This window comes from Anolis carolinensis, chromosome 6 (assembly GCF_035594765.1).
Source record: "Anolis carolinensis isolate JA03-04 chromosome 6, rAnoCar3.1.pri, whole genome shotgun sequence".
NCBI lineage: Eukaryota > Metazoa > Chordata > Lepidosauria > Squamata > Dactyloidae > Anolis > Anolis carolinensis.
The window spans coordinates 96,321,217-96,347,520 of record NC_085846.1 but is presented as its reverse complement, the minus strand read 5'-3'; the positions used below and the strand labels follow the sequence as shown (position 1 = coordinate 96,347,520).

At 40.7% G+C, this 26,304-nt stretch overlaps 1 protein-coding gene across 3 annotated transcripts in view; it reads left to right on the top strand.

The window, feature by feature from the left end:
• The window catches only part of cubn (cubilin), a 158,304-nt gene that overhangs the window by 1,386 nt on the left and 130,614 nt on the right, over nucleotides 1–26,304 (top strand). For all 3 annotated transcript variants that reach the window (XR_010007166.1, XM_008112472.3, XM_062984072.1), the window contains exons 3-12: nucleotides 2,995–3,087; nucleotides 7,813–7,851; nucleotides 8,409–8,510; nucleotides 10,062–10,165; nucleotides 18,083–18,209; nucleotides 20,351–20,519; nucleotides 21,178–21,309; nucleotides 23,400–23,495; nucleotides 24,000–24,121; nucleotides 25,266–25,452. Coding sequence is in view for 2 of the 3 variants with exons in the window: in XM_008112472.3 (XP_008110679.2) it covers nucleotides 2,995–3,087; nucleotides 7,813–7,851; nucleotides 8,409–8,510; nucleotides 10,062–10,165; nucleotides 18,083–18,209; nucleotides 20,351–20,519; nucleotides 21,178–21,309; nucleotides 23,400–23,495; nucleotides 24,000–24,121; nucleotides 25,266–25,452 (1,171 nt within the window). In the remaining variant the exon portion in view is untranslated. The remainder of the gene's footprint in view (nucleotides 1–2,994; nucleotides 3,088–7,812; nucleotides 7,852–8,408; nucleotides 8,511–10,061; nucleotides 10,166–18,082; nucleotides 18,210–20,350; nucleotides 20,520–21,177; nucleotides 21,310–23,399; nucleotides 23,496–23,999; nucleotides 24,122–25,265; nucleotides 25,453–26,304) is intronic.

Genomic DNA, 26,304 nt, shown 5'->3' with positions numbered 1-26,304 from the left:
AGGGCTATATGCAAATCTCTAGCCCTGCTAGGACAGAAGCGACATACAGAAATTTGTCAGGCTTAATTGATCAATTGCTGCAATAGACTCTCCAAGTGAGGCTATGTATGTACTTAGCATCTTCCTTCCCTCAAAATTTGGGTCCAGAATTCACCTTCCATTGTGCTCTGAATACATTGGCTAGAAAGAAGTAGGCTGCCCCTGACAAGTTGGGATAGAGTTTATGCAAACCCAAGTAGTAGTTATTTCTCTTTCAGGATAGTAGGTCCTTAAAGGTCCTTAGCTTTTTAAAACAAACCAGCTGATAGGGTCAAAATCCATCTCTTTTTCCAGCTGATTCTGATGTTCCGCCTGTCTAAAGTATCAAAAGTTGTTTATGCTTCATTTGATAGCTGTTGTCTGTCATGTAAGACAGACACCGCTGATAACAGGACCATAAATTTATGAAATTATATAAAAAGTTAAAGATAACTACTTTATAATATATGATTAGGTATTATCTCATTGAACTTTAGGATAACAGCAGCAATATTTTAGAATAGAGGTTAGTCTATGGCAGGCATGGGCAAACTTTGGCCCTCCAAGTGTTTGGACATCAACTCCCACAATTCCTAACAGCTGGTAGGTTGTTAGGAATTGTGGGAGTTGATGTCCAAAACACCTGGAGGGCCAAAGTCTGCCCATGCCTGGTCTATGGCAATGAGAAGCTATTCTGTGGTGCCTTAAGGCCTTTCCAAGTCAAGGGTTTTTTTGTTTGTTATTCAAGTGTCATGAGTTCCCCTGAAATCACCTCTGTTTTACAAATATCTTACTGTTCATAATATTTTCTTTCTGGAAGGAAAAATAATTTTTCTTTGAAGTACCGCATCCATTGCAAGTGTGGTTGCTTTGGGTGTTTGTGCATGTTTCAGTAGATGTTCAGGATACAATTGTTGGGGAATTATGTAATACAACTTACATTCCTGGACAATTTTAAGTTATTTCTATTTCCAATCATAGTCCTTTGAAAACTGCATTGCCCTAGATATATAAAGCTGACTGTAGATTATTGCTCTATCCTTACTTGTTTAATGAGATATCCTCATCTTTCATGTTATGGTTGGTCCTTTCCTATTTTTTCATGAAACCTTGAGTGATTTAGGCAAGAGCAGAAGAATCAGCAGAACTCAGAATCACTCCTCTTTTTAAAAAGCCTCATCTTCCATAATGCCCCAAATAGTATGGACATGGGCATGTAAACCACACGTGACCAGGCAGATGGTTTTTGGAGACCTTGTTGGCATCTTGGCATAATGTTAATAGCTTCCCAGTGGTATAGAAAGGATTAAGGTATATTATTGACTTTGTTAGGGTTGTTTTTCTTTTTGCGTTAGCATGGAAATCTGAGGCTGTGAAAATATATGGTTGACAACGTATTAGGGCAGTTCACTTTCTTCTATTACTGACCTGCATCTACAGTTCTCTTAGTTGTTGGGTGAACTGAAACATGCTTCTGCACTTTCAGCTTATCTTTTCACTTTACATCTCCCGTGGGTCAAATCTGGAAAGAAGGGTGTGCCCAGCCAAGAACATATCCAAAACTAGTTGTGGGAAACTGGATTGCTAGATAGGGATAGTTTGGATAGAAATAATGGCTTAGGAGTCCATTGGCTGTAAAGGGATGGTAGATCCCATCAGTGAAAGACAGGAATGCTTCTCTGCTATATACCATCTACTACATCAGTTACCACTAATAGTAGCAACATATGCCATGGTTTGGTAATGGATAACGTCTTAGGGAGACAAAGAATTACAACATACTCTCCAACATTTCACAGATACAGATTCTGACATATGTGGACAAGCAGTATCAGAGTACCTTCAAGATGGTGAAAATTATTGAGGAAAGACACACAAGCCAGGAGAGACTGCAGCAGTTTGCTTTTGCTTGAGCCTCCTCCAGCGTAGAGCAAGATTCCATCTCCATCTTTCATCTGAGGATGCATTTACATTGTAGAATTAATGCATTTACATTGTAGAATTAATTGACTGTTATGGTTCAATGCTATGGGATCATAGGAGTTATTGTTTTACAAGGTCTTTAGCTTTCTCTGCCAAAGGGTACTGGTGTCTCACCAAACTACAACTCCAAAAATTCCGTATCATGATTCCATGGCAGATAAAGTGGTGTCAAACTGCATTCATTCTACAGTGTAGATGCACCCTAAGGCCCCTTCCACACAACTGTATAAAATCCACATTGAACTGGATTATATGTCAGTGTGACCTAAGATAATCTAGTTCAAAGCAGATATTGTGGATCATCTGTCTTGATATTCTAGGTTATACGGCTGTGTGCAAGGAACCCAAGTTACCTAAATGCAAACCACTCCTCAATATGCTTATAGCTGGTATGTGAAAAGGCTGTTCATAATGATCTATAGGCACATGGAGCTCTACACAACAGGAGTCCCTTATTGTCTGCTTGGGACAGAAAGCACATTCTAAAATGCATCCAAAAACATGTTTCTTGAGTACTGGGGAACCCTAGCAAGAAGATTCCTGAACTAACAAGAATTTTTCCTACTGGGAACTTTTTCTATTTAAAACTTACACTTTTGTGCAGAAAATGCTATAGCCTGGGCAAAACCATCCACACATGTGAATAGATCCTGAATCAAATAGACAATAGTCTTTGAAAACTGCAGAAACATTCTGACAAAATAATATTAATCATTTCTTCCCTTAAGAATGAAAAATGTCAAATAGTAAATTCTTATGGTTCCATGACTCCTTCACTTATTTCCCCCCAAACATCCATGAAATTTAAACTTGAACTTACTATGAATAAGGACGGTAAAGAGTGGCATGATTGTCCCTTGTTTTTTCCTTTATCCTATTGTGGGTTCCACAGCAACAGTGTCCTCTATTTCTCTCTAAAGCAACCATGAATATTGGGTTTATTTCCTATATTTTAAGCACAGGAGAACTATCTTTTTTTCTTTTAAAATTTAGATCCAAAAGAATAAAGAAGAGATTTTAGAACTCAAAAGAACTGCTAGCACACCTCAAAATGTTTCCAGCCAGATAACTCAGCTTCATTTCAAGGTAAGTCTTGATTCTTAAAGTGATACAGTAGAGTCTCACTTATCCAAGCTAAACGGGCTGGCAGAAGCTTGGATAAGCGAATATCTTGGATAATAAGGAGAGATTAAGGAAAAGCCTATTAAACATCAAATTAGGTTATGATTTTACAAATTAAGCACCAAAACATCCTGTTATACAACAAATTTGTCACAAAAAATAGTTCAATACGCAGTAATGTTATGCTATAATTATTGTATTTACGAATTTAGCACCAAAATATCACTATATATTGAAAACATTGACTACAAAAATGGCTTGGATTATCCAGAGGCTTGGATAAGCGAGGCTTGGATAAGTGAGACTCTACTGTACCAACAAATATGTGTTCAGATCCTTGCTACTATTTGAAATAAATTTATTCTCTTTAACCTGCTGAAAGAGACACAGTGGTGCAATGGGTTAAACCCTTGTGCCAGCTGAACAGCTGACCTGAAGGCTGGCATTTCAAATCCGTGAGATGGGGTGAGCTCCCATCTGTCAGCCCCAGCTTCCTACACAAGAACATGAGAGAAGCCTCCCACAGAATGGTAACACATCAGGGCATCCCCTGGGCAACATTTCTGCAGATGGCTGATTCTCTCACACCAGAAGTGACTTGCAGTTTCTCAAGTTGCTTCTGACCCGATAAAAAAAACTAGCTGAAGAATTAAGCCAGACTGCTGAAATGTAAATCCCATGGACAGAAGCATAATAATTTCACTGGGTACTGGGTCAAATCTCATTTTTCTACATTTCTTCTTCTTCTTTTCAGGATCTTATATTATTCTCATATGGTAATTGCTCATTAGAACTTGGTTTGGATGTTGTTCTCTTTTAATAAGAATAAAAATCCTCAAGCACTTGTAAAACAAATTCTCTGGAGCCGGTGGAATATGAACATTCACATTCCAGGAGCATTATTAATCCACAGATTTCAATATTGTACATTTTCTTCTGGCAAAGCATAAATTCTAGGTATATGGCAGTCAAACGTAAAAACCTATGTGTGCATAATTCTGTTTAAAGACCATTTAAAGACTCTTTAAAAGCCCACTAATATTAAGAATGAAATGTTATTAAATATATGGTTCACTTTCTCCTGAGATTTACAGAGGTTTAACGTAGGCGACATTGTGCCTGTTTTCATCAGCAGGCCTAATCCCACTAAGCAAAGTGTCCTCGGCTTGAACTGTACTGATATTTGGAAATTATATATTTATTTTCCAAAAAATATAGAAATACAAATATGAAGCTTAACCCATAATCCTGTCATCTGTACAGGTTTTATTTCAGGTTTGGAAGAGCATGCAAACACAATTGTGATATTACCATGGCAGGACTAGAAATGAAAAAAATAAATAAAAATAAAATGATGGCTCTCTCCAGACTTGCTCCTATTTTTTCCTTCTTTTTTCTGTCAATGGGTTATTTATTTATTTATTTATTTACAGCATTTATTCCGCCCTTCTCACCACGAAGGGGACTCAGGGCGGATCACATTACACATATAGGCAAACATTCAATGCCTTTTAACATAAAACAAAGACAAAACAAACATAGGCTTTGAGCGGGCCTCGAACTCATGACCTCCTGGTCAGAGTGATTCATTGCAGTGATTCATTGCAGCTGCTCTCCAGCCTGCGCCACAGCCCAAGCTGTGACATAAGTTTTCTATGCCCTCAGAGAATGTTTCCTAGACTAAGAGTTTATTTATATCATAAATATAAAAAGTTTATCAATAAGGACATATATTTGTTGTTTGTTGCAGTGTGCCTAGTTTCTAATTTACGGTTACTCTAAGGGTTCTTGCCAAGATTTGTTCAGAGGAGTTTTGTCGTTGTCTTGTTCTGAGGCTGAGAGAGTATGAGCTGCCCATTGAGTTTCCATTTCCAAATGGGGATTCAAACCCTGTTCTCAAAAGTTAAAGCCCTGTGCTCACACCACTATACCAAACTGGCTCTCATATGACATATGTTGCATGTCTATGTAAAATCTACACAAACTAGACCTGACCAAGACAAACTCAAGTTTACTTCACACTAATCTGGGGCATATGATCTGAATTAAAACTGTGGGACTAGAGTTGAGAATTTCCAAATGGGACTTAAAAAAAAAGTTACTGGTGATGTGGTCTTCATGTTCCTCTGACCTTTGTCCATGTGAAAATGGGAATGAAAGTAGCCAAAGCATTTTGTATGAATCACTTTATCAGACAACCCCCTCTGCTTTTTGATTCTTCTCCTCCTCCATAATGTTTAATCTCTGGGTGGTTGCTCTAGGATGTAATGGAAAGATAGTAGATCAACAAACTAGTTAATCTGGTGTAAATCACTGTAGTGCTGTTGAGGTCTGGTCCTACAAAGCTGCCCTTCTAGCCAACAAGTTCTAAAGAGGGGTGATATTAATCATCACTCTAATCTAAAGTACAAGCCAAGGGTTATATTTGGATTTCAAGGATATGGCATCTGGGAATGGGATATATAAATCTCTAAATTTTAGGATATGTATATGAGTTTAACTTCAAGTAACATGACTTAATTGGATTGAACTGATTTCATAGATGAAAATTGGAATATGTGTGGCCAAGCAACATGTGGTGAAGATGGCAAAAAACATTATCTGCTTCATCATCAGATTTGAAGTTCCTCTTTTCAACCAATCCCACTTTCTGACAGTGCTCTGGCCAGATAAGTGGCGGCTCTTGTACAGTAATGGATGGTGGATCAACTATCGTTTTTTAAATTCTTTTTACAATTGTTCTAAGTTGAGTGGAAGCTCTGTCAACACTGAATCTCTGAATCATCAGAGTCCAGCTTGGAGAACAACTTAGTGAAACTGTGGGAGGAAGGGTGGGGAAATCAGGGTTGAATTTACCATTCCTGTATTGGTGAAGTCAGTAGTGGGCACTGCCACAAGTTCTGGATTTAGCTGTAGCCTTTTAGATGGTGTACTGGACAAGAAAAAAATGATAACTTGGAAGACAAGATGAAAAGAGGAAGACCACATTAAAGCTGAACTAATTCTATCAAAGAAACCCCAGCTTGCCAAGACTTAAACATGTCTGTTAATATAACAGGATATCTTGGAGGATTCCATCATAGAGTTGTCATAAGGTGAAGTCAACTTGATGACATCTCGGAGCAATAAATGGGAAAACAGAGCCACATATATTCAGATTATGTTGAGAAGGAGACCTTTTGTCCCTAGAATTCTGTCAAGAGCTGCTAGGATAAAGAATAGAGATATTTCCTATACAGTAAGGAAAATAAGGATGGGATGAAATTTTGTTGGATTTAACACTCTCAATGAAAGTTGTAACTCCTCACTTCCCTTATGAGAAAGTATGTCCCCCCCCCCCTAAGTATTAGGCTTAGAAGAAGTGTCTATCAAATAAAACATATACATAATTATATGTTTTATAACATATAATTATACGGGGCTGTGGCGCAGACGGGACAGCAAACCAGCTGCAATTAACTGCAATCAATCACTCTGACCAGGAGGTCATGAGTTCGAGGACCGCTCGGAGCTATGTTGTTTGTCTTTGTCCTATGTTAAAAAGGCATTGAATGTTTGCCTATATGTGTAATGTGATCCGCCCTGAGTCCCCTTCGGAGTGAGAAGGGTGGAATATAAATGCTGTAAATAAATAAATAAATAAATAAAACGATAGTGATTGAAAAAATATGCAGTAGTCAATGGATAAAAACTACATAAACTCAGTAGATTGTATAACAAAATGGAGATAGGATGATTTCTGCATTTCCAACTGAAACCATAACATTGAACACTTACTCAGAACCATTCCCACCCTTAGGCAAAACACATGTATTTAAATAGATGGAAAATGTAGAACAAGTGTAGTGATTCATAAAGGATCCAATGGCAAGAGATTTCAGTGCAACCATCTTGATTGTGTTAGGCTTCTGGCTCATCCTTCTTTTGGTATGTTTAAACAGATGGGAATCATACAGTCCTCCAGAGTTTGTTGGACTACAAATCCCTGGATTTCTTACCATTGGCTCTGTGGGTTTTAGCTACTGAGAGTTGCAGTCCAACATTTGGAAAACCATATGGTGGCTAGCCCTATGCTAATAACTCAAAACTCTTCAAAAGGACACATTGTTAAGAAGTATCTTATTAATATTTTAAAACATCATATCTCTAAGAAAGTGACAACTGTCCACGTCAGTGAAGCGGAACCAACGTGTCGCATGAAAAGCATCCTTTCAGAGGTGGAGGAAATAGAGGGAGATCTATGAGTTCATTGATGGGGCCTTAAAGGTCAGGGATAAGAGAGAAATGTGTTTGCATTTGAATGCAAACTTACTACATGTCCTTTGAACCTATGTTATCTGTTGATATTTACACCACTTGCAACACTGAGGTTTTATTATGGGGCATCAATGTAGGGTGGGGTAAGGGATTCCTCTTTTATATGATTTCTGTTTAGCCATGCACACTTCACTTATATATTTGCAAATAAAGCTAACATTACAGAAATTTCGTCCATCTCTCATGTGCTCTTATCCAAAGGAATTCAGGTCAAGGCATGTTTACATTACTATTTGTAGCACTGGAGAGGATACAACAATATTTACCTAATGCCTGCTTGTGAATCTAGCCTTTCTTCTTAATCTACTCATTGTTGCTAAATATGATATCATTATTATTCCAGAATGTTTGTCTTTTCATTTCTGTTTGCAGATTGCAAACATCGAAGGCAGAATTCAAAACCTTGAGCAGGTGAGTAATTTAATGGAATGAACAGAGCAATATGTCTTTAAAATAATATATATTAATATCAAAGTGACCCAACAAAGGTGAGAAATGGCATTGGAGTTTGGAAGTTAAGCAAGGTCAGCCCTGGTTAGTACTTGGAAGGGAAACCGCCAACGAATACTAGGTGCTGTAGGACATATTTTAGAGGGAGGAGCTGGCTAAACTGTCACTCTGTATTGCTTGCCTTAAAAAAACCTATTAAATTCTTGGAGCAGTTATAAATTGACAGGTGACTTAGGACTACATGCACAGTGATCCACAATGCATTCTGCATGTATGTTGTTGATGATGGTGGAATTGTTCTGGAAACAATGTAATGTTTCTTCTTGAGAAATATGGTTGTCAACTTTTACTGGCAGAGCAATAGGAACAACTTTCATGACTGAGTCCTCAATTTATTTTCTGAGTTGTAACCAAATAGAATCAAGTCATTTAGATATTTGGAAATTCTTTGAGAATTGTACCAATACATTCAGGGATTATAACAGAATAGATTTATTTGCTCTCTTCTTTTCATCCAGAGCTTCTTGAGAAAAACCTGTAATAGCAACCCCTGCCAAAATTCTGGAACTTGCATAAATTTGCTGGATGCTTTCTTCTGCCTCTGTCCTGACAACTGGCAGGTAAGCCTCATTCAATATATGTCATCAGTAAAGTGTCATGATCCTCTACAGCAGGCATGAGCAAACTTCGATCTTCATGTGTTTTGGACTTCAGCACTCACAATTTCTAACAGCCTGTTAGGAATTGTGGGAGTTGAAATCCAAAACATCTGGGGGCCCAAAGTTTGCCCATGCCTGCTCTACAGGGAATGGTATCTTGGCACCTTGAGTTTTTCCAGTGGCAACATGGCATATCTTACAAAATAGGCAGGGGAGAGGTTCTCAACCTGTGGGCCTACAATTCCCAGAAGTCCTAGCCATTTTACTAGCTCTTATGATTTCTGAGAGTTGAAAGCCAAAACATCTGGGGACCCACAGGTTGAGAACCACTGGACAAGGGAAAAATAAGCAGCCTTTGGGCTTTTTCAGATTGGTCTAAAGATACACGATTCCTTATTTTTTAAATCGTGTCAGAAGCGATTTGCAAGTCGCTTCTGGCATGAGAAAATTGGCCGTCTGCATAGACGTTGCCCAGGGGGCGCTGGATGTGTAACTGAGAGTCTTCTCTCATGTTTCCACAAGCTAGAGCTGATAGATGGAAGCTCACTCCATCTCGCGAATTTGAACTGGCATCCTTCAGGTCAGAAGTTCATAAGGGTTTAATCACTGTGCCACCACAGCTCCTGATGATATAGCTCCTTGGAGTTGTTGGGTTTACAGCTTGTAGCCACCTTCCTGTGCATCCCTCCTATTCTTTTGAGGAAATTTTAGCAACTAAGGCTGTTCCGAAGTTTAAAACAAAAAGGCATGGCTTACTGCACTTACGATGTAGAGGGCAAATTTATTCCCCCCTGATTTTAGAATGCAGTAATGATACAAAAGGGCAGTTTCACTGATGCACTATAACCCTTCTTAAAAATTAAAAAAGTCACAGATAATGGTTTGTGGCGATTTCTCTGATGGCCCATCCAGATATGTAAATGCCTACTTGGTATTGCAGACCTCAGGTCATATGAAAAAATGGATAATCAAAGAAACCTGCAATTTTAATTGCTCAAATTCTATGTGTTATGTAGCCATCCGGTGAGAAATTTGTGGTTTTAAAAAAGGAATTGCTGTTTGCCTCGTCAGCTGGCCTTGCAATTAAATTCATTCAGAGAAAGCTTTAAAAATGTAGGGGAAATTATCTGTATTTTTATATTAGTAGCATGTACTGTCTTTAAGTCACAATACAGATTAATTCCTATATAATAACTCCTTTAAAAGAACATGTGCTTTCTTACATATCTCTGGTGTCAGCAGCCTCAGGGACGACAGTGCAAAATTTCATCCCTGAAAGTGTCTGTGTTTCCTGGACTCGTGTTTTAAATTAAATGAATACATACTGTACTTACATTGATGAGGAAGGCAGAGCTGAACAATTGAGTTTTGTGTTAGTGTTTACTAAAGGAAGCCTTGCCAAAGGCAAGCCAGATGCTGAACATCTTTTGAAATTCTATATCATACACTGACTCTGCAGATTCCATTGTGCCCCTCGTTTTACTTGGAAATAAGCTGTGTTTCTTTTCTCAGGGTCCATTCTGTTCTGTTGATGTTAACGAGTGCCAGATTTATGCTGGGACACCACTTGCTTGCCAGAATGGAGCTACATGTGTAAATACTCCTGGTAGTTACAGGTAACTCCTAATATCCTTGTGCTTTAATCCATTATATGAGAGAGGTGTTCAAGCAGAGGTCCATATGCAAAAACCATTAAATCCTATTCATGGTGGACACAATTATATGATTTCTTTGAACAGTTGCCAAAGCTGTAGAAGCCAATCAAGATAAATTGCTGATGTGAACTCAGGGTTATAGTGGGTTGGGTTGGGGTAAAATGAAGGCATGCCCTCCAAATAAATACCTTGTCTCCCTTTGGTCCATAGCTTTCTAGCAATGCAGTAAATGAAGCACTCAAAATTTTTCAGACCTACAACTCTTATATTTGCTATGACTACATCGCCTTGATAACTTTGGCCTTTCTCTTTTCATTGGATGCCTAAATTGATTTTGTAAATGTTCGGTTGAAGTTTAATGTTATTACTGGATGCTAGAAATATAGAGATTAAGGGAAATTTCATGTGGGTCTAGCCATCCTTTGAATTTCCCATAGTCCTTAGAGTACGTTAGGTGTGGATGAATTCTGAAGTATCATGAGAAATATCTCTGGTTGTACTGATCCACTGCGAAAGAGGTACGGCAGGGCTGTATATTTTCCTCCTACCTATTCAACTTGTATGCAGAACACATCATACGATGTGAGGGCTTAATGAATCCAAGGCTGGAGTTAAAATTGCTGGAAAAAACATAAACAACCTTAGATATGCAGATGATACTACTTTGATGGCTGAAAGCAAGGAGGAGCTGAAGAACCTTATAATGAAGGTGAAAGAAGAAAGTGCAAAAACTGGGTTGCAGTTAATCATCAAGAAAACCAAGATTATGGCAACCAGACTGATTTATAACTTGCAAATAGGGGGAGAAAAGGTGGAGGCAGTGACAGACTTTGTATTTCTAGGCACAAAGATCACTGCAGACACAGGCTGCAGCCAGGAAATCAGAAGACCTTTACTTCTTGGCAGGAGAGCAATGACCAACCTAGATAAAATAGTGAAGAGTAGAGATATCACACTGTCAATGAAGGTCCGCATAGTTAAAGCAATGGTATTCCCCATAGCAACCTATGGATGCGAGAGCTGGACCATAAGGAAGGCTGAGCAAAGGAAGATAGACGCTTTTGAACTGTGGTGTTGGGGGAAAATTCTGAGAGTGCCTTGGACCACAAGAAGATCCAACCAGTCCATCCTCCAGGAAATAATGCCCAACTGCTCACTGAAGGGATGGATATTAGAGGCAAAGATAAAGTACTTTGGCCACATAATGAGAAGACAGGAAAGCTTGAAGAAGAGAATGATGCTGGGGAAAATGGAAGGAAAAAGGAAGAGGGGCCGAGCAAGGGTAAGATGGATGGATGGTATCCTTGAAGAGACTGGCTTGACCTTGAAGGAACTGGGGGTGGCGTAGGCTCTCGCGTAGGACAGGGAGCTCTCGCGTAGGCTGGTCCATGAGGCCACAAATAGTTGGAAGCGTCTGAACGAATAAACAACAACAACATGGGAAATAGAAAGGATAGCTAGATTTTGCCATCAAGAACTGCCTCCCTAGGTAAATCTTCCAGGTCTTCCTGACAGTGATAGAAACCCACCCAAATGCACTTGGAGCCATGGCTCGATGCTGTTGAATTCTGGGATTTGTAGTTCGGTGAAGCACCAGCACTCTTCAAAAAGTGGGAATATTTGTAAATTAAGGCATATGAGTATCAGCATTGAGTTTGAAAATGTGCAGATACCTTTTCTTCTCATCCCAGCTACGTTTCATTGAGAAATGTTTAACTGCTTCATTTTTAGATAAACCTCTTGGCTCTAAGTTAAGTCTGTAAGAGATCTTGTTTAAAAACCCCTTGTTTTATTAAAAATGGCTAGCTGGTGAAAACCAGATTTCCAGACACTGCTTTCCTAGTGAGATAGAGCCACATGCCAGAATTCTCTACAAAGCATTTTGGTTTTGGCCTCAAAATAATAATAATAACCACAATGACAAAATATTCATTCTCTCTGCAAATGTTTACTTGGTATTGATCTTGTTTGGGAACACTTTCCTGAAACTCTACTTTCCTGAGAGTTTTAAAAAGTAATCATAAGGGAGTTAGACTTGTAGAGAGATGGAGGCTGGCATTCGGTTAGTGAGCAACACAGACCAATTCCAACTTAGACCTATGTAATCCACATTTTGAGTCATTGTAAAAGTCAGAGTCTTCTAATGATTGTGCAAAAGCTAAACTTTCACCTTTCTTTGGAAGATTGCTAGGAGGCCATGGAGGATGCCTGTTGCTGTGCATTCAACTGTAAAACATTGCTGTAAAACACTGCCCTTCTCTCCACAGCGGGCAAATGCTTATGTCTGGACATGTGCTTGTCAGAGTGAAAAATTAAGGGCTATTATAATCCAGTGCAGCATCTCAGTTAAAACTGGAGGTAGCCTCATAGGCCCCTTCCACACAGCTATATAATATCCACATTGAACTGGATTATATGGCAGTGTGGACTTAGACAATGCAGTTCAAAGCAAATATTGTGGATTATCTGACTTGATATTCTGGGTTATATGGCTATGTGGAAAGGCCCATAGGCTATCTAAGCCTATGCTCCAGAGGCCAGAACACGAACCAATGGATTCAAATGGCAACAAAAAGGATTCTACCTAATTATTAGGGAAAACCTCTTGATTGAAAGAGTGGAATGTATTGTCTTGAGCAGGTGTGCTCTCCTTTTTGGAGATCTAGATGGAGGATGGAAGTACAGTCACTTCCAACAGTATAATTCTATAAATCTAAGGTCCTATGAATCTATAGCCAATAAATGAAGCCAATAAATGGAAACTTCCAAGTTCTGGTTATTAGATACTGGAAACCAATGACTATAGCGAGCCATACTTTTGTGCTGGGACATCTATAGGGATGGCCCAAGACATCTTGCTGTTTGCAGCCCTCCAGTCTATGTGTAGTGGCCAAATGAATTAGTTTAATTAATACTAATGATAGGACAATGTTCTCCTTTATATTTGAAACAAGTGTCTTGAACTGATATATTTTTAAAATATTTTGCAGCCCTTCCTTGTTTCTGTTACTGGCTTCCCAACTCTTCCTGTTGCTAGACACTGAAATATTTGATTGGTTGTGTTGGTTGATGCTGGAAATTGAACAAGATCTTCCATCCCAATATAATGGGATATAATATCTATCCCAATATCAGGGCCGGCCCCACTCATGCGGCAGCTGACGCCGCCGCCTCGGGCGCAGGCCCGGGGGGGCGCCGTCAGGCTGGGCGGGAGGCGGGGCACCGCCCTGACGGTGCCCCGCCTCCCTCCCAGTGCGCCCTGGCCCGTCTGGCCTGCTTGAAAAGGCCAGACGGGCGAGCGGGAGTAGCGTGGGAGGCGGGGCCAGCTCTGACGCCGCTCCCCCCCCCGCCCAGCGTGCCTTGGCCCCGCCTCCCACGCTGCGTGGGAGGCAGGGCCAAGGCACGCTGGGCGGGGGGGGAGCGGCGTCAGAGCTGGCTCCGCCTCCCACGCTACTCCCGCTCGCCCGTCTGGCCTTCCTAGAAGGCCAGAAAGCAGCGGAGGTCCCTCCAGGCCGCGATTGCGGCCTGGAGGGACCTCCGCTGCTTTCTGGCCTGGTAGGAAAGGCCAGACGGGCGAGCGGGAGTAGCGGAGGCGGAGCCAGCTCTGACGCCGCTCCCCCCCGCCCAGTGTGCCTTGGCCCTGCCTCGGGAGGCGGGGCCAAGGCACGCTGGGCGGGGGGGGAGCGGCGTCAGAGCTGGCTCCGCCTCCGCTACTCCCGCTCGCCCGTCTGGCCTTTCCTACCAGGCCAGAAAGCAGCGGAGGTCCCTCCAGGCCGCAATCGCGGCCTGGAGGGACCTCCGCTGCTTTCTGGCCTTCTAGGAAGGCCAGACGGGCGAGCGGGAGTAGCGTGGGAGGCGGAGCCAGCTCTGACGCCGCTCCCCCCCCGCCCAGCGTGCCTTGGCCCTGCCTCCCACGCAGCGTGGGAGGCGGGGCCAAGGCACGCTGGGCGGGGGGGGAGCGGCGTCAGAGCTGGCTCCGCCTCCGCTACTCCCGCTCGCCCGTCTGGCCTTTCCTACCAGGCCAGAAAGCAGCGGAGGTCCCTCCAGGCCGCGATCGCGGCCTGGAGGGACCTCCGCTGCTTTCTGGCCTGCTAGGAAGGCCAGACGGGCGAGTGGGAGTAGCGTGGGAGGCGGGGCCAACTCTGGCCCCGCCCCCCCGCCCAGCGTGCCCTGGCCCCGCCTCCCACGCAGCGTGGGAGGCGGGGCCAGGGCACGCTGGGCGGGGGCGGGGCCAACTGTGGCCCCGCCCCCTCACTAATCGCCATGGCCCCGCCTCCCACGCAGCGTGGGAGGCGGGGCCAGGGCGCGGGAGGCGGGGCCGGTGGCGGGGGCGCTTTTCAGCACCCCCGCTTCCCATTAAAAATTATCTCCGGCCGGCCCTGCCCAATATAATGCAGCTTTTTATAACATGAAACGTATTACCTGATAGAATCATATGAAATGAATACTACTTCATAGAGAGGGAAGGGTCCATCATTTCTGAGCTATGGGTGCTCACTCATAAGACCATAATCTCAATTTGCATCAATACATAATTTTCAAAATCATACCAACATATGCATTATTTTAAACATATTTTTCCAAAGCTTTGTTTATATGAATTTTTATATTCAAATTTTACATGTACTAAAAATTGTAACATAATTCAGGCCCGAACTGCTAAAAACCGTAAACCAAGAGAAATCATCCAGCTTTTAATACTGCTTTTCATAGTTCTAGCAGATATAGGAAGCAGTAGACCTGTTGAATCATACAATGTTCTGGTCAAGAAAACATTTTCTCTGCTTTCTGACTGGAATGAATGAAAAAGTGTCCTGTTATATTTCAAAGTATTTTGTTTAAATGAGGACACTTCAGTTTCCTTGCCAGCAAATCCTTCATTCTTTTATTTCCCAGGCTAACTGGTCTTGCTATATATCTTACTTTCAACAGCTTTGATCTGGGCAGCTTGAAAGCAGCAAGAAATAAATTCTGTGTTAAACCAGACCACATACAATCACATATTTTTCCTCTTCAAGGAGTTCTATCAGGGCAGGAAGGACCCGGTGTTCTGAAATCCGCTTGACTAGTCATCCAGGTCTCCTGGTCACTTTTTGAAGTGCAAACCAAATATCCTTTTTTGTCTGAACATAGTAATTTTGCTTTGTTTAATATGTCCAAAACTAAATGGTAGGAGGCCAAGAGAAACTGTATGCTTACAGAGAGTAATTCAAATTACGTTTTCCAGGAAATGAGTCTTTCTGTTTGAAACTCTCAATCTGTTTAAAAGCAAGCCATTCTTTTATTACAGTGGGGGGTAGTCAAGCATTAAAGCTTTGAAATCTGAGTTAATCAGTACTAGTTCATTGGAGGCAGTGCTCAGTAACCCAAGTTAGCTTGCACTTAATGTATTAAGTCATCCAGCTAATGGAACATGGAGCACTCAGGAAAATGAATAATCCAGTTTTCAGGCTAGGATTAGTAGAAACAGGCTTTTATTCCTAGTTGGGAGAAAATGCCATAGAGTAGCAACTGAAAAAGTCCTATCTCTTACTGATTAGCCCATGAGTGGAGCTGATGAATCATAGACATAATTTGGAAATGCTGGACCCTATCTGGTTTTGGCTTGTGAGTTCTCCAAACCTCAGTATTTCTTTCTATCATTGTATGAACAATTGTGCTGTCTACTGCCCTTCAGAGGTCAGCTTCTCCAATGCTCAAGAGTCACTCTCTTTAGAGAGGGAGCTGCGGTGACGCAATGGGTTAAACCCTTGTGCCAGCCGAACTGCTGACCTGAAGACCTGCAGTTTGAATCCACAAGATGGGGGTAAGCTCCCATCTGTCAGTCCCAGTTTCCCATGTGGGGACATGAGAGAACCCTCCCACAGGATGGTGACACATCTGGGCATCCCCTGGGCAATGTCTTTGTAGACGGCCAATTCTCTCACACCAGAAGCCTCTTGCAGTATGTTCTCAATTCGCTTCTGACACAATTTAAAAACTCTCTTTAGTGGAGTCACATCATAATCTTTGACATGTCAGGGGACCCATTTCCAAGCTGTGTGTTTTGATGTTTCACAGAGGAAAACTACATGTGGCCAAACACTACTGGAGCTTGGTTATGTAGTGGAAACCACTACAGATGGAAAGTGTTATTAATGAGGAAGAAAACATGAACCATGAGAGCTTGTAGCAACTTGCCTTTGCTTGAGCCTACCGTGAAGGCCAAATTTCTTCCCTTCCTCTCACCATTGCTGAATTAATTGTGTTAAAATTACTTTTGTTCTTTGAACTTAGTTTATAGCAAAAGGAAAAAGTGGGAGAAGGCGAGAGAAACAGGGAGATTTTAAAAGTAGCTGAAAAAAGTGGGAAATTGGGATAGTTGGCCAGCAAGGAACTATTTTGTGGAGCTATATGCCATTGACAAGTGGGCCAAATGCAAAGGTTTGAGATCAAAATTACCAGACAATGTTAGTGTAAAATTCTTTACTATCAGAAACTAAACTGGAGATGGACTTTTTCAACTTCCTAAAAAGAGAAGGAGCCTGTACAGATGCTGGGAAACACTGAAGATATTGTCATGAGAAGATAAGATGGCTCACTTGGGAAACCCAGAGAATCAGATTTGACTTTGAAATTCTGCAGTTTTTCACATCTGATCCAGGATTTAGCATGGCTATTAGATTTCCCAAAAGTCACTTCTGATATACTATCTTGACTACAGAACATGCAAAAGCAGAATCATTGCATTCCAATACGGAGAGTAATTTCCTGGATTACTAAAAAGCTCTATGGAGCCAGGCTGCTTATGCATCCGGCAATGCTCATATATAGGCTAAAATGATATATAACCTAATACATTATGTACACATCTATAAAGCAGGCATGCTCAGACTGTGGCCCTCCAGCTGTTTGGGCCTCCAACTCCCAGAATTCCTGGCCATTGAACAAGCCAGCTAGGATTTCTGGGAGTAGGAGGCCCAACCACTGGAAGGTCATGGTTTGAGGATGCCTGATCTAAAGGTATAGACATGTCAGATGTAGATTCCCATGCCAACCTGCAGTAGGTTATCATAAGCAGCAGTGTTCAATGTTAAGGATGTGACAAACTCAAACTTTAAATGAGCCTTTCAATGTTTTAATCCTGTTTTGGAGGATTAAACATTTTGGATAGTTTAACACCTTGAATCATTTACTTAAAGTTGAGTTAAACACAATTTCATAGCACCCTTGATATGGAAACCACATATTACATCCGGTATAAAATTGATGCAGAATGTTTATCTTTATGTTTCTCTTTATAGTATGCGACCATGAACCACCACTTATTAAGTGACAGTGAATGACAGGGAAAGTTGAAAGGCTTAAATTAGGTACTCCCATCTTTGTTATTGTCTGTTTCAACCTTGAGTTATTCTGATAGTTGAGAATATGACCAAGAGCTTGTTCCCAACTTAAGTGTGACCCTCCGATAATATGCATGAAAACTTTCAAGGCTTGTGCTCATGTGGAAAAAACCTCAAAGCTTGTAAAACAGAAATAATTCCAATTTAAAAGAAGGCAGGCACCAGATCCTATTTATTTATTTTGACCATGCCATGAACTGCTGCGATTATAAATTCTTGAAGAAAGGCAGGATGTATGCCAAATAAATGAGTAAATAAACAACTGACTAAAATGCCCATTCTCCTGTGAGTTTGTTTTTCAAAACAGCTTCATGCCTTGAACTCATGGGAATATATATCAGGTTATCAAATCTATGAATATGCATTTATACGTTGGTGAATAGATTGAATGAATACATTTATTGTATGAATGGGATTCATGTTGGATAGATCAAGGCCAGTCTTCAGATAAATTAAAGAACAATATAATGTTATTCCATTCTTCTTCCTAAAGCTGCATTTGTACACCGGAAACCTATGGACCCTTCTGTACTTCAAAATTTGATGACTGTGAAAGAGGGTCACCTGTTCTTTGTCAACATGGGCTTTGTGTTGATGGAATCAGAGAACAACCTAATCAGGTAACCAAGAAGAGTCTGAACATACGGTCAGTGTCCTGGTTGGTTCAACTTAGTGCTGCTTGAGGCTATAGTCTTATACAGGCAAAGTAAATACAATGGATAGCAGGCCATATGTATGCCTTCCTAAGTTTTTTTAATGATCTCCACAAGGTTTCTGGCATGGGTGGAAATTTAGGGTCCATGGGTGGTGGTGGTGGAAACTCATCACATGCTTCTAATAGGTGCAACTTTTCTCCCACTCAGCTTCCAAGAGTCCAGGGGTGCTGGAAAAAAAGATGCAAACTCCATGCATGTTATTTCTTCCCTGTAACTGCATTGTTTCAATGATGTTGGAAGAACAAGTGATGGCTACAAATTTGGTAGTGAAAGTAGGGGATAGGCAACTCCGTCTCCCTAGAAAGTTTCCCAAGGATCAGAAAGTTGTCCAATTATAAAGAAGAAAGTACTATTGGACCCATTGCAATTTACCTCTGAGTGGGCTTGTTATACATTTGTGATGTCAGCCTCACTGAATGCAACATGCTCATCATGAGTGGGTTGTTCCAATGAGTTCAGAAGAGAAATAGTATTTTTAATTGAACCAGGTAGATTTTAAAAAATAATTTGTCTGATCATGCAAATTCAACCCTGTTTTAATCAGTTCCCCAAAGCTTAAGTAATTGTGATTTATTTTAGCAGGTATACCATATTTTGTCAGCTTGATTCATATGTTTTCAGTCAATTTAAATTATTGTATTTTAAATTGTATTAACCCCAGTGTGCTGCCCTAAGATTTCATGGTATAAGATTTAAATATTGAAATCAATCATTAAATCATTAATGTAGCATTTCTGTTAGTATTTATTATGAAATGGATATCAACTGTAGAATGATGAGCTGTAAATTTGTACTGTTTATAATCTTCACCTTATCATGGAACAAGCTATCCTTCCATTTTATAACAGGTGATGTTTAAAGTGCTCTGCCCTTTTTCGAATTTATCAAAGGAGGTAGGCAAATTGCAACAGCATCTTTGCCTTGGACTTATCACATGACGTTGTTCCTTTCCTGCTACTCTCCTAGCAGCAAATAGTTGGAAAGCAGTTCTTTTACAGAAGGAGGTCATTAATGGATTATTTGTGTTTGTAAAAGAAATGCTTTCCTGGCTGTTTCCCACCAGCAAAGTGGTGGGAAAGGGGTGAAATCATGTGACACGTCCAGGGCAAAGTCACTGTTGTCCTGCTGTAATTGCGATTTGTCTGCCTCATGTGATAAATTCTTGTATCATTAAATCTGAACTGTCTCTATTTATCTAACCATGTCTTAACTGAAATAACCAAACCGTCCAATAGCCCTGGAAGGCAGCCAAAACAAAAATGATCCTACTAAAAGGTTTAATCACAATCTTCAGAAGTAAATGAAATTCTTATAAAAGCCTTTCTGTGTTTGTGTATGTAAGAGGATAGTGAAGAACTGAAATTATTCCAGAAAGCCTCAATGGATGAAAATAGTTTTGAGATAGTTGCAAATGAACCAAAGCTTGGAAAAGTCATGTCTTTGGATTATAGCCCCCATGTTTTCTGTATAATATGTCAAGTGACCATGCTGGCGGGGGAGTCCAGGGGTTGTAGTCCAAAGTATTATTTTTTCAAACTTTGGATCCAACTCTACAATCTCATGAGGGAAATGGAAGGATACATAAGTCACATTGCCCTGGTTTTTATTGAATATCAGTTTTAATGCAAAAAGGGAATATATCACTAGCAGAACCTGATGCAAGAATGCCAATTGTTTTTGGACCCTTAGGTTTCCTCAAATTTAATTTTGGGTCATCAAATGTTGGGTCATCAAAATCATCCGATGGTGTGGTTATGGGTTGCTGTGAGTTTTCCAGGCTGTATGGTTCTGTGTGTTTATGCATCTAAACAGTTTTTTGGGAGGTATAAGTTGATCTTACATATGACTGGAATGTCATTTTTGGTTGTGGAAACCAACAGAGAGAGGTGAACCATGGCCATGACAGCAGATACCAAATATGGGAAATCACTGATGTGATTTGATGCCTATCTGATATGAGTAATGGTGCCAGTGCTTTATTAAGAGCTGCTTTATTTGAGACAATCACAGTTGTTTTTATGGCTGCCTTGTTCTCAATCTGATAGCCAAAGTACACCTGTTTGTGTGATGCTGGCTGGATGTCACCGTCAGGGAGCCTTGCCTGCAATGCAGATATAGATGAATGTAGCCTCCCTCAACCACCTTGCTCACTGAATCCTCCTGTTCAATGCTTCAATAGTCCAGGCTCTTATTCCTGTGGTCCTTGCCCAGCAGGTGAGTAATATTTTAGAAATGTCTATTTTCGTATAATCAGAATTTCAAGTAAAATAATCGCTGTTTGACAGCTAACTCATCCCTCAACCCTGACTCTAGCAAAACACCTCCACGAAAATGAAAAGCCACAGGTAAAAAAAAACAACTATTTTTAAGCTGAGAGAACATCTCTCTAAGAATTTCTAGGTCTTCTAGTATGACCCAATGATCAGCTCACTATAGAATTGCATTGGCAGACCTAGAGATTCCTAGAGAGCTGTTCTGTCCAGAAACCTTTAGGTCTGGAGGAAGCTGACCATAGAGTCATATTGGAAGACCTAGGTATTATTAGACAGAACATTTTAAACCAAACCAATGAATAATTAAATCCACAAAAGTCAAAACCACAAATGTAATGGGATGACTGTATTTGCTTCTCTTTTAAAGTAACGTGTGTGTATCTGTAGGAAATGAGAGGGCGGAAAACAGAAAAATAATGTTGCAGCAGTAAGACTATCTGTTTTTTATTTATTGAGTTTTTGTGGATATAAAAATATATATCTGGGTGAAGTACAAACATTATTATTTTACATATAGAAATTAGCCTCCTTCCCTGTTGTGACTGCCCAAGATCTCCTTTTCTATAATGCTTTTTCTATGTATATCTCCATATCCACAGGTTGGCAAGGAAATGGCTACAGTTGTCAAGATATTAATGAATGTGAGAGTGATAATGGAGGTTGCTCAATTGCCCCACTGGTTCAGTGCATCAATACAATGGGATCCTTCTATTGCAATCACTGCCCTCCAGGTAAACAGTGGGCTCTTTTGCTCTGTTACTTGCATCTTCTTCTTTTTTTCTTATTTTCCAAAATATTTGGCTCTGTACCTATTGAAAACACTGTATATGACAGTATTGTAAGCAAACTCCCCAAAGTAATTAACATGACCAAAAAGAAAAGGGGGAAGAAAACCCTTCATGGCTAGTAGTGCATCTATTTATACTTGCCATAGCTCATAGTAGCATGGAAATGCTGAGTACTGTCTTTGAGTAAATAAAAATTGGTTCATGTATACCTGTACTTATGATTTCCAAAGGAACATATTATAAACTCTTCCTTTCTGTTATAAAAAACTGAGAACTGTCAGTGCAGCAATACTAACAGGAGTGCATTGGAGATATGTGTTGGGTCTTGTTGTCAGGTTATAACTGATTCATTTTGTGAGCCATCTCTGGGGAAAAGATGGCATATAAATTAAACAAATGTGTATGCACATGCACACATATATACTCATAACATTTTATGCTAAATGAATCCCATTGCTATTACAAGAGACTGTTTCTTGATCATAAAACATGATTGCCTATCCAGGGCCACAAGTGTGGTCATGGTCAGGGGAACTGGGATTGTCAGACATGTTCTTATCTGAATGAGGATATTCCCCAGGCCTATCATTAATCTCCTAAACCTTAAGAGACAAATATGTGGCTTGCAGGCCACATACAGCATCCAGGATTGCTTTGGTGACTCCCCGAGATCTTCTTGCCTTCAAGTCAACTTTGACTTGTGAACCTGAGAATGAGAGACATCTAAATCACCATATCCTAAACACCTCTGCTCATATCTTGCAAACTTGGGGTATCTATCTGGAATGTGGTCTTCCTTTTTTCCTACTATGCCTTCCATTTCACCAAGCATTATCTTTTCTTGTTTGTCACTTCTTCTCACTATGTGGCTAAAGTCAATTTTGGGTCACTTTCTGCTGCTCTGGTGGCGCAGAGGGTTAAACTGATGAGCTGCTGAACTTGCTAACTGAGAGGTCAGTGGTTTTAATTCAGGGAGTGGGGTGAGCTTCGGCTGTTAGCCCCAGCTTCTGCCAACCTAGCAGTTCGAAAATATGCAAATGTGAATAGATCAACAGATACCACTCCGGCAGGAAGGTAACAGCGCTCCATGCAGTCATGCCGGCCACATGACCTTGGAGGTATCTATGGACAACGCCGGCTCTTTGGCTTAGAAATGGAGATGAGCACCAACCCCCAGAGTCGGACATGACTAGACTTAATGTCAGGGAAAAACCTTTACCTTTACCTTACTTCTGCTGTTAAAAACAACTCTCTTGGGGCTAAAGCTTAAATTCCCCCTTTGCTTTTGTATTGGATGTTTGGGGGCATTTGCGGGAATTTATTTGCAGGAGATGCAGCTCTCCAAGGTCTCCTTTGAGTGCCATTTTCCACAGTAGCTTCTTCACTCAGAGTCAGTATGATTGCTCAATCTTAAAATTTGATTTCTTTTTTGCATAAGTCATAGAAATTACCAATTTTTAAAAAAAGAAAAATGCATATTTCATTTCTGAAGCAGCTTACCATCATTTTATCTTTCTTGCCAGAGGATACTTATTCCCAGCAGTTTATCTTCCTTATCAGTGAATAGTTATTCCCACACTCCCACTACATAGTTTTATTTCTACACTTCGCTGTTGGTTGAAGGATTGTGGGTGTGCTTATCAATTTTTTAAAGGGAACTTTTCCATGCTTCTACAGCAGTATTGTATCTTGAGTTCTTATGTGGCTGAGATCCAGAAAAAGAAGAACAAAGTGGAGCAGTTGATACAGTCAAGGTCATAAGACTTGGTTCTGATCGCCGTCATTCATGCTGAGTTATACACTAGATTATTATATGAGATGGTTTGTGCTGATATCAGCGCAGTCCAAGCCAAACTTCTTAGGAAGAAAAAAGCTGGAAAAGAATTTGCCTCTGGCAAAGGGACGGCTTCTCTCATTACTGTCATCTTTTCTAAAAAGATCTGTGTAGCAAGACTGTGAAGCGTTTCATCCTCCTGCCCCTGTCATATGTTGAACCCAAAGCTTGATAATCTTAACTGCTTTATTTAAAACAGGCTACGAAGGTGATGGGAAAATGTGCACCCCAGTTAACATTTGCTCAATCAGCAATGGAGGCTGCCATTCACTTGCTACATGTACCAGCACACCAGGTAATAACTGTTCCTGAAAACAAATAACCGCAACAATTTGCTTTACAATGGAATAAAGTGAGGATTGCCTCCAGACATTTTGCTGCATGGGGCTGTGTATAAAACACCATTGCAATCACCCATAGAAGCACACTTTAATTTCAACACTACAACTCAAAGTTACAATCAGGAGCGACTTAGGACAGTTTGTTCTCTAAGGTGTAGTACAAAATAGTGCCTTCATCCCATTCAATGTAATAATACCTATCGGTCTATCAGAATAATTTCTTCACATGGACCATGAGATACTATCCTTCTCTACACCTGAAAGAAACAGGATAATATGGGAGGAGGGAATGCATCACACTGCATGGTTCAGAGCAGTCTCAGAGGAAAACACACTCCGCACCAGCCATCTGAGATGAGTGTCCCTATCTAATGGTAGGGCCAGCCCTTTCCAACCAATGAATGCTAAATTGTGGTCACATCAATCACTATCATTAACTTGACTCTACTTTTTTGCAGGGCTTATACCGATTTGTATCTGCCCAGATGGATATACTGGGAGCGGCTATGGCCCAAATGGATGTGTTACACTGAGTAATATATGCCAAACCCAAAACCCTTGTGTTAATGGGCAGTGCCTTGTAAGTGTTTGATGCTAGGGCTTCCTTTAAAATGAAGATTTTTTTTTTTTGCTTCACATAAGCTTCTAATAAAATGCTTAGTAAAACCAGTCATCACATACTTGCTATAATAACCTTATATGTTGATTTATATTCAAATGTGTATGAGCTTAATGGTTTTATTTATCATGTCAGAAGAGAACCAAAGGTACAAGTTGTAATGTATTTGAAGACACAAAGTTTAAAAAACTTTGCATTATACTAAATATCCTTTGACCAATAGCTGGCCACATGGAGTGCCTCTGGTGTTGCTATGAGAAGGTCCTCCATTGTGCACGTGACAGGGCTCAGACTGCATTGTATTAGGTGGTCTATGGTTTGCTCTTCTCCTCACTTGCATGTCGTGACTTAAGAGAAGCCTCCCCTCAGGATTGTGACACATCCAGGCGTCCCCTGGGCAATGACTTTGTAGACGGCTGATTCTCTCACAACCAGAAGCGACGTGCAACATGCAACCAAACAAACAGCTTAATGATGCAATCCTGTCTATGTTTACTCAACATACATCCTACCGTGTTCAGTTGGCTTTACCTAACAGGAAGTGTGCACAGAATTGCAGCCCCTTTTCCTGACAGCTGTCCTCTTTTGGAGTCTCAAATTCATAAAATTCAATTTGCATGCATTACCATTAACTGAAAGTCAGTGAGGCTCTCGCCAAGCCACTGAACATTGTGTATCGAGTTCATTTGCATTAATATTTCACAAGACAAATCTTAGTTAAAACAGGAAGTCCATGAACTATGAACAAGAACAGAGGTGTCACAACACATTTTATTATCTGAGCCAGAGCAAAATGTCCCTCATTCATCCTGAAATTCAGGCACTTAGCACAAAGACCAATAAAACTATTTTTTTTGGCCCTGAAACATAAAACCTATATAAGTCTCTCCACCTGGCTTGTGATAAAAATATAACAATGGGAAACAACTAATGAATTATTGGCTTTTCATTGCATCCAAAACCTGCTGCTTGAGGCAATTGCTTCACTCTGTTTAATTTGAAGGCTGGCATCATCAGCCTGGCAACTCAGCATCACATGCTAGTTTATGGTGCTAGTTGATGTACGTATACTGATGCTTTGCTCTGTCTGGGTGAATATCTTCAGGTTACAATCTCTGGTCACAACTGTGTGTGTGATCCTGGCTGGACTGGGGCCAACTGCACAGAAAACATTGACGATTGTGCCAGCAATCCTTGTCAGCATGGAGGAACCTGTACTGATGGGGTGAATGGATATTCCTGCGAATGTACAAACTCATGGACTGGCCCCCAGTGCCAGACATCCCAACAAGGTAAAGGAATAGCACAACATAAGACATCCAAGGGTCTAGCAGCAGGATGCAGATTTGAGCATTCACAGACTTGATTGATATGTTCTCTAGGAAGCTGACCATGGAGTTGTACAGAAGGACTTTGAGATTCTCTCTAGGCATTTGTAGGTCTTCCAGCCGAATTCTGTGGTCCACTTCAAGTGGAGGTTAACTGGAGGATATAGAGATTCATTAAGAGATGTTCTCATAGGTTTAAAAAGTAGCATTTTTTGAAATTCATTTTTTTTCAAGGTTAGTGAACTGTCATGTGGGATTTGGTCTTTCTCCTCTTCCTACATGTGGTATGACCAAGAGGTCATGAGTTTGAGGCCAGCCTGTGTCGGAGTGAGCACCCGACCATTAAAATAAAAAATAGCCCTGCTCGTTGTTGACCCAAGCAACCTGAAAGATAGTTGCATCTATCAAGTAGGAAATATAGAGGCCACTTATATGTGGGGAGGCTAATTTAACTAATTTACGACACCATAAAAATGTCCAGCAGCGTTTGGAATGAGGAAGTCGGCATCACAGTGGATTATGAAGCAGCTGCTCCCCCTGTGGCCGGAATCGAGCATACCCTCAGGAAGCTGGAAGCTGGAGAAGGTTAAATTGCCTCTGTGTCTTCGTCTCTGTCTCTGTCTCTATGTTCATATGGCATTGAATGTTTGCCTTGTATGTGTACATTGTGATCCACCCTGAGTCCCCTTCGGGATGAGAAGAGTGGAATATAAATACTGTAAATAAATAAATAAATAAACAAAGAAAAGAAAGGGGATACTGGGTAAAACAGAAAGATATGGCATGCCTGGATGTGGCTACTATCCATGTTCACAT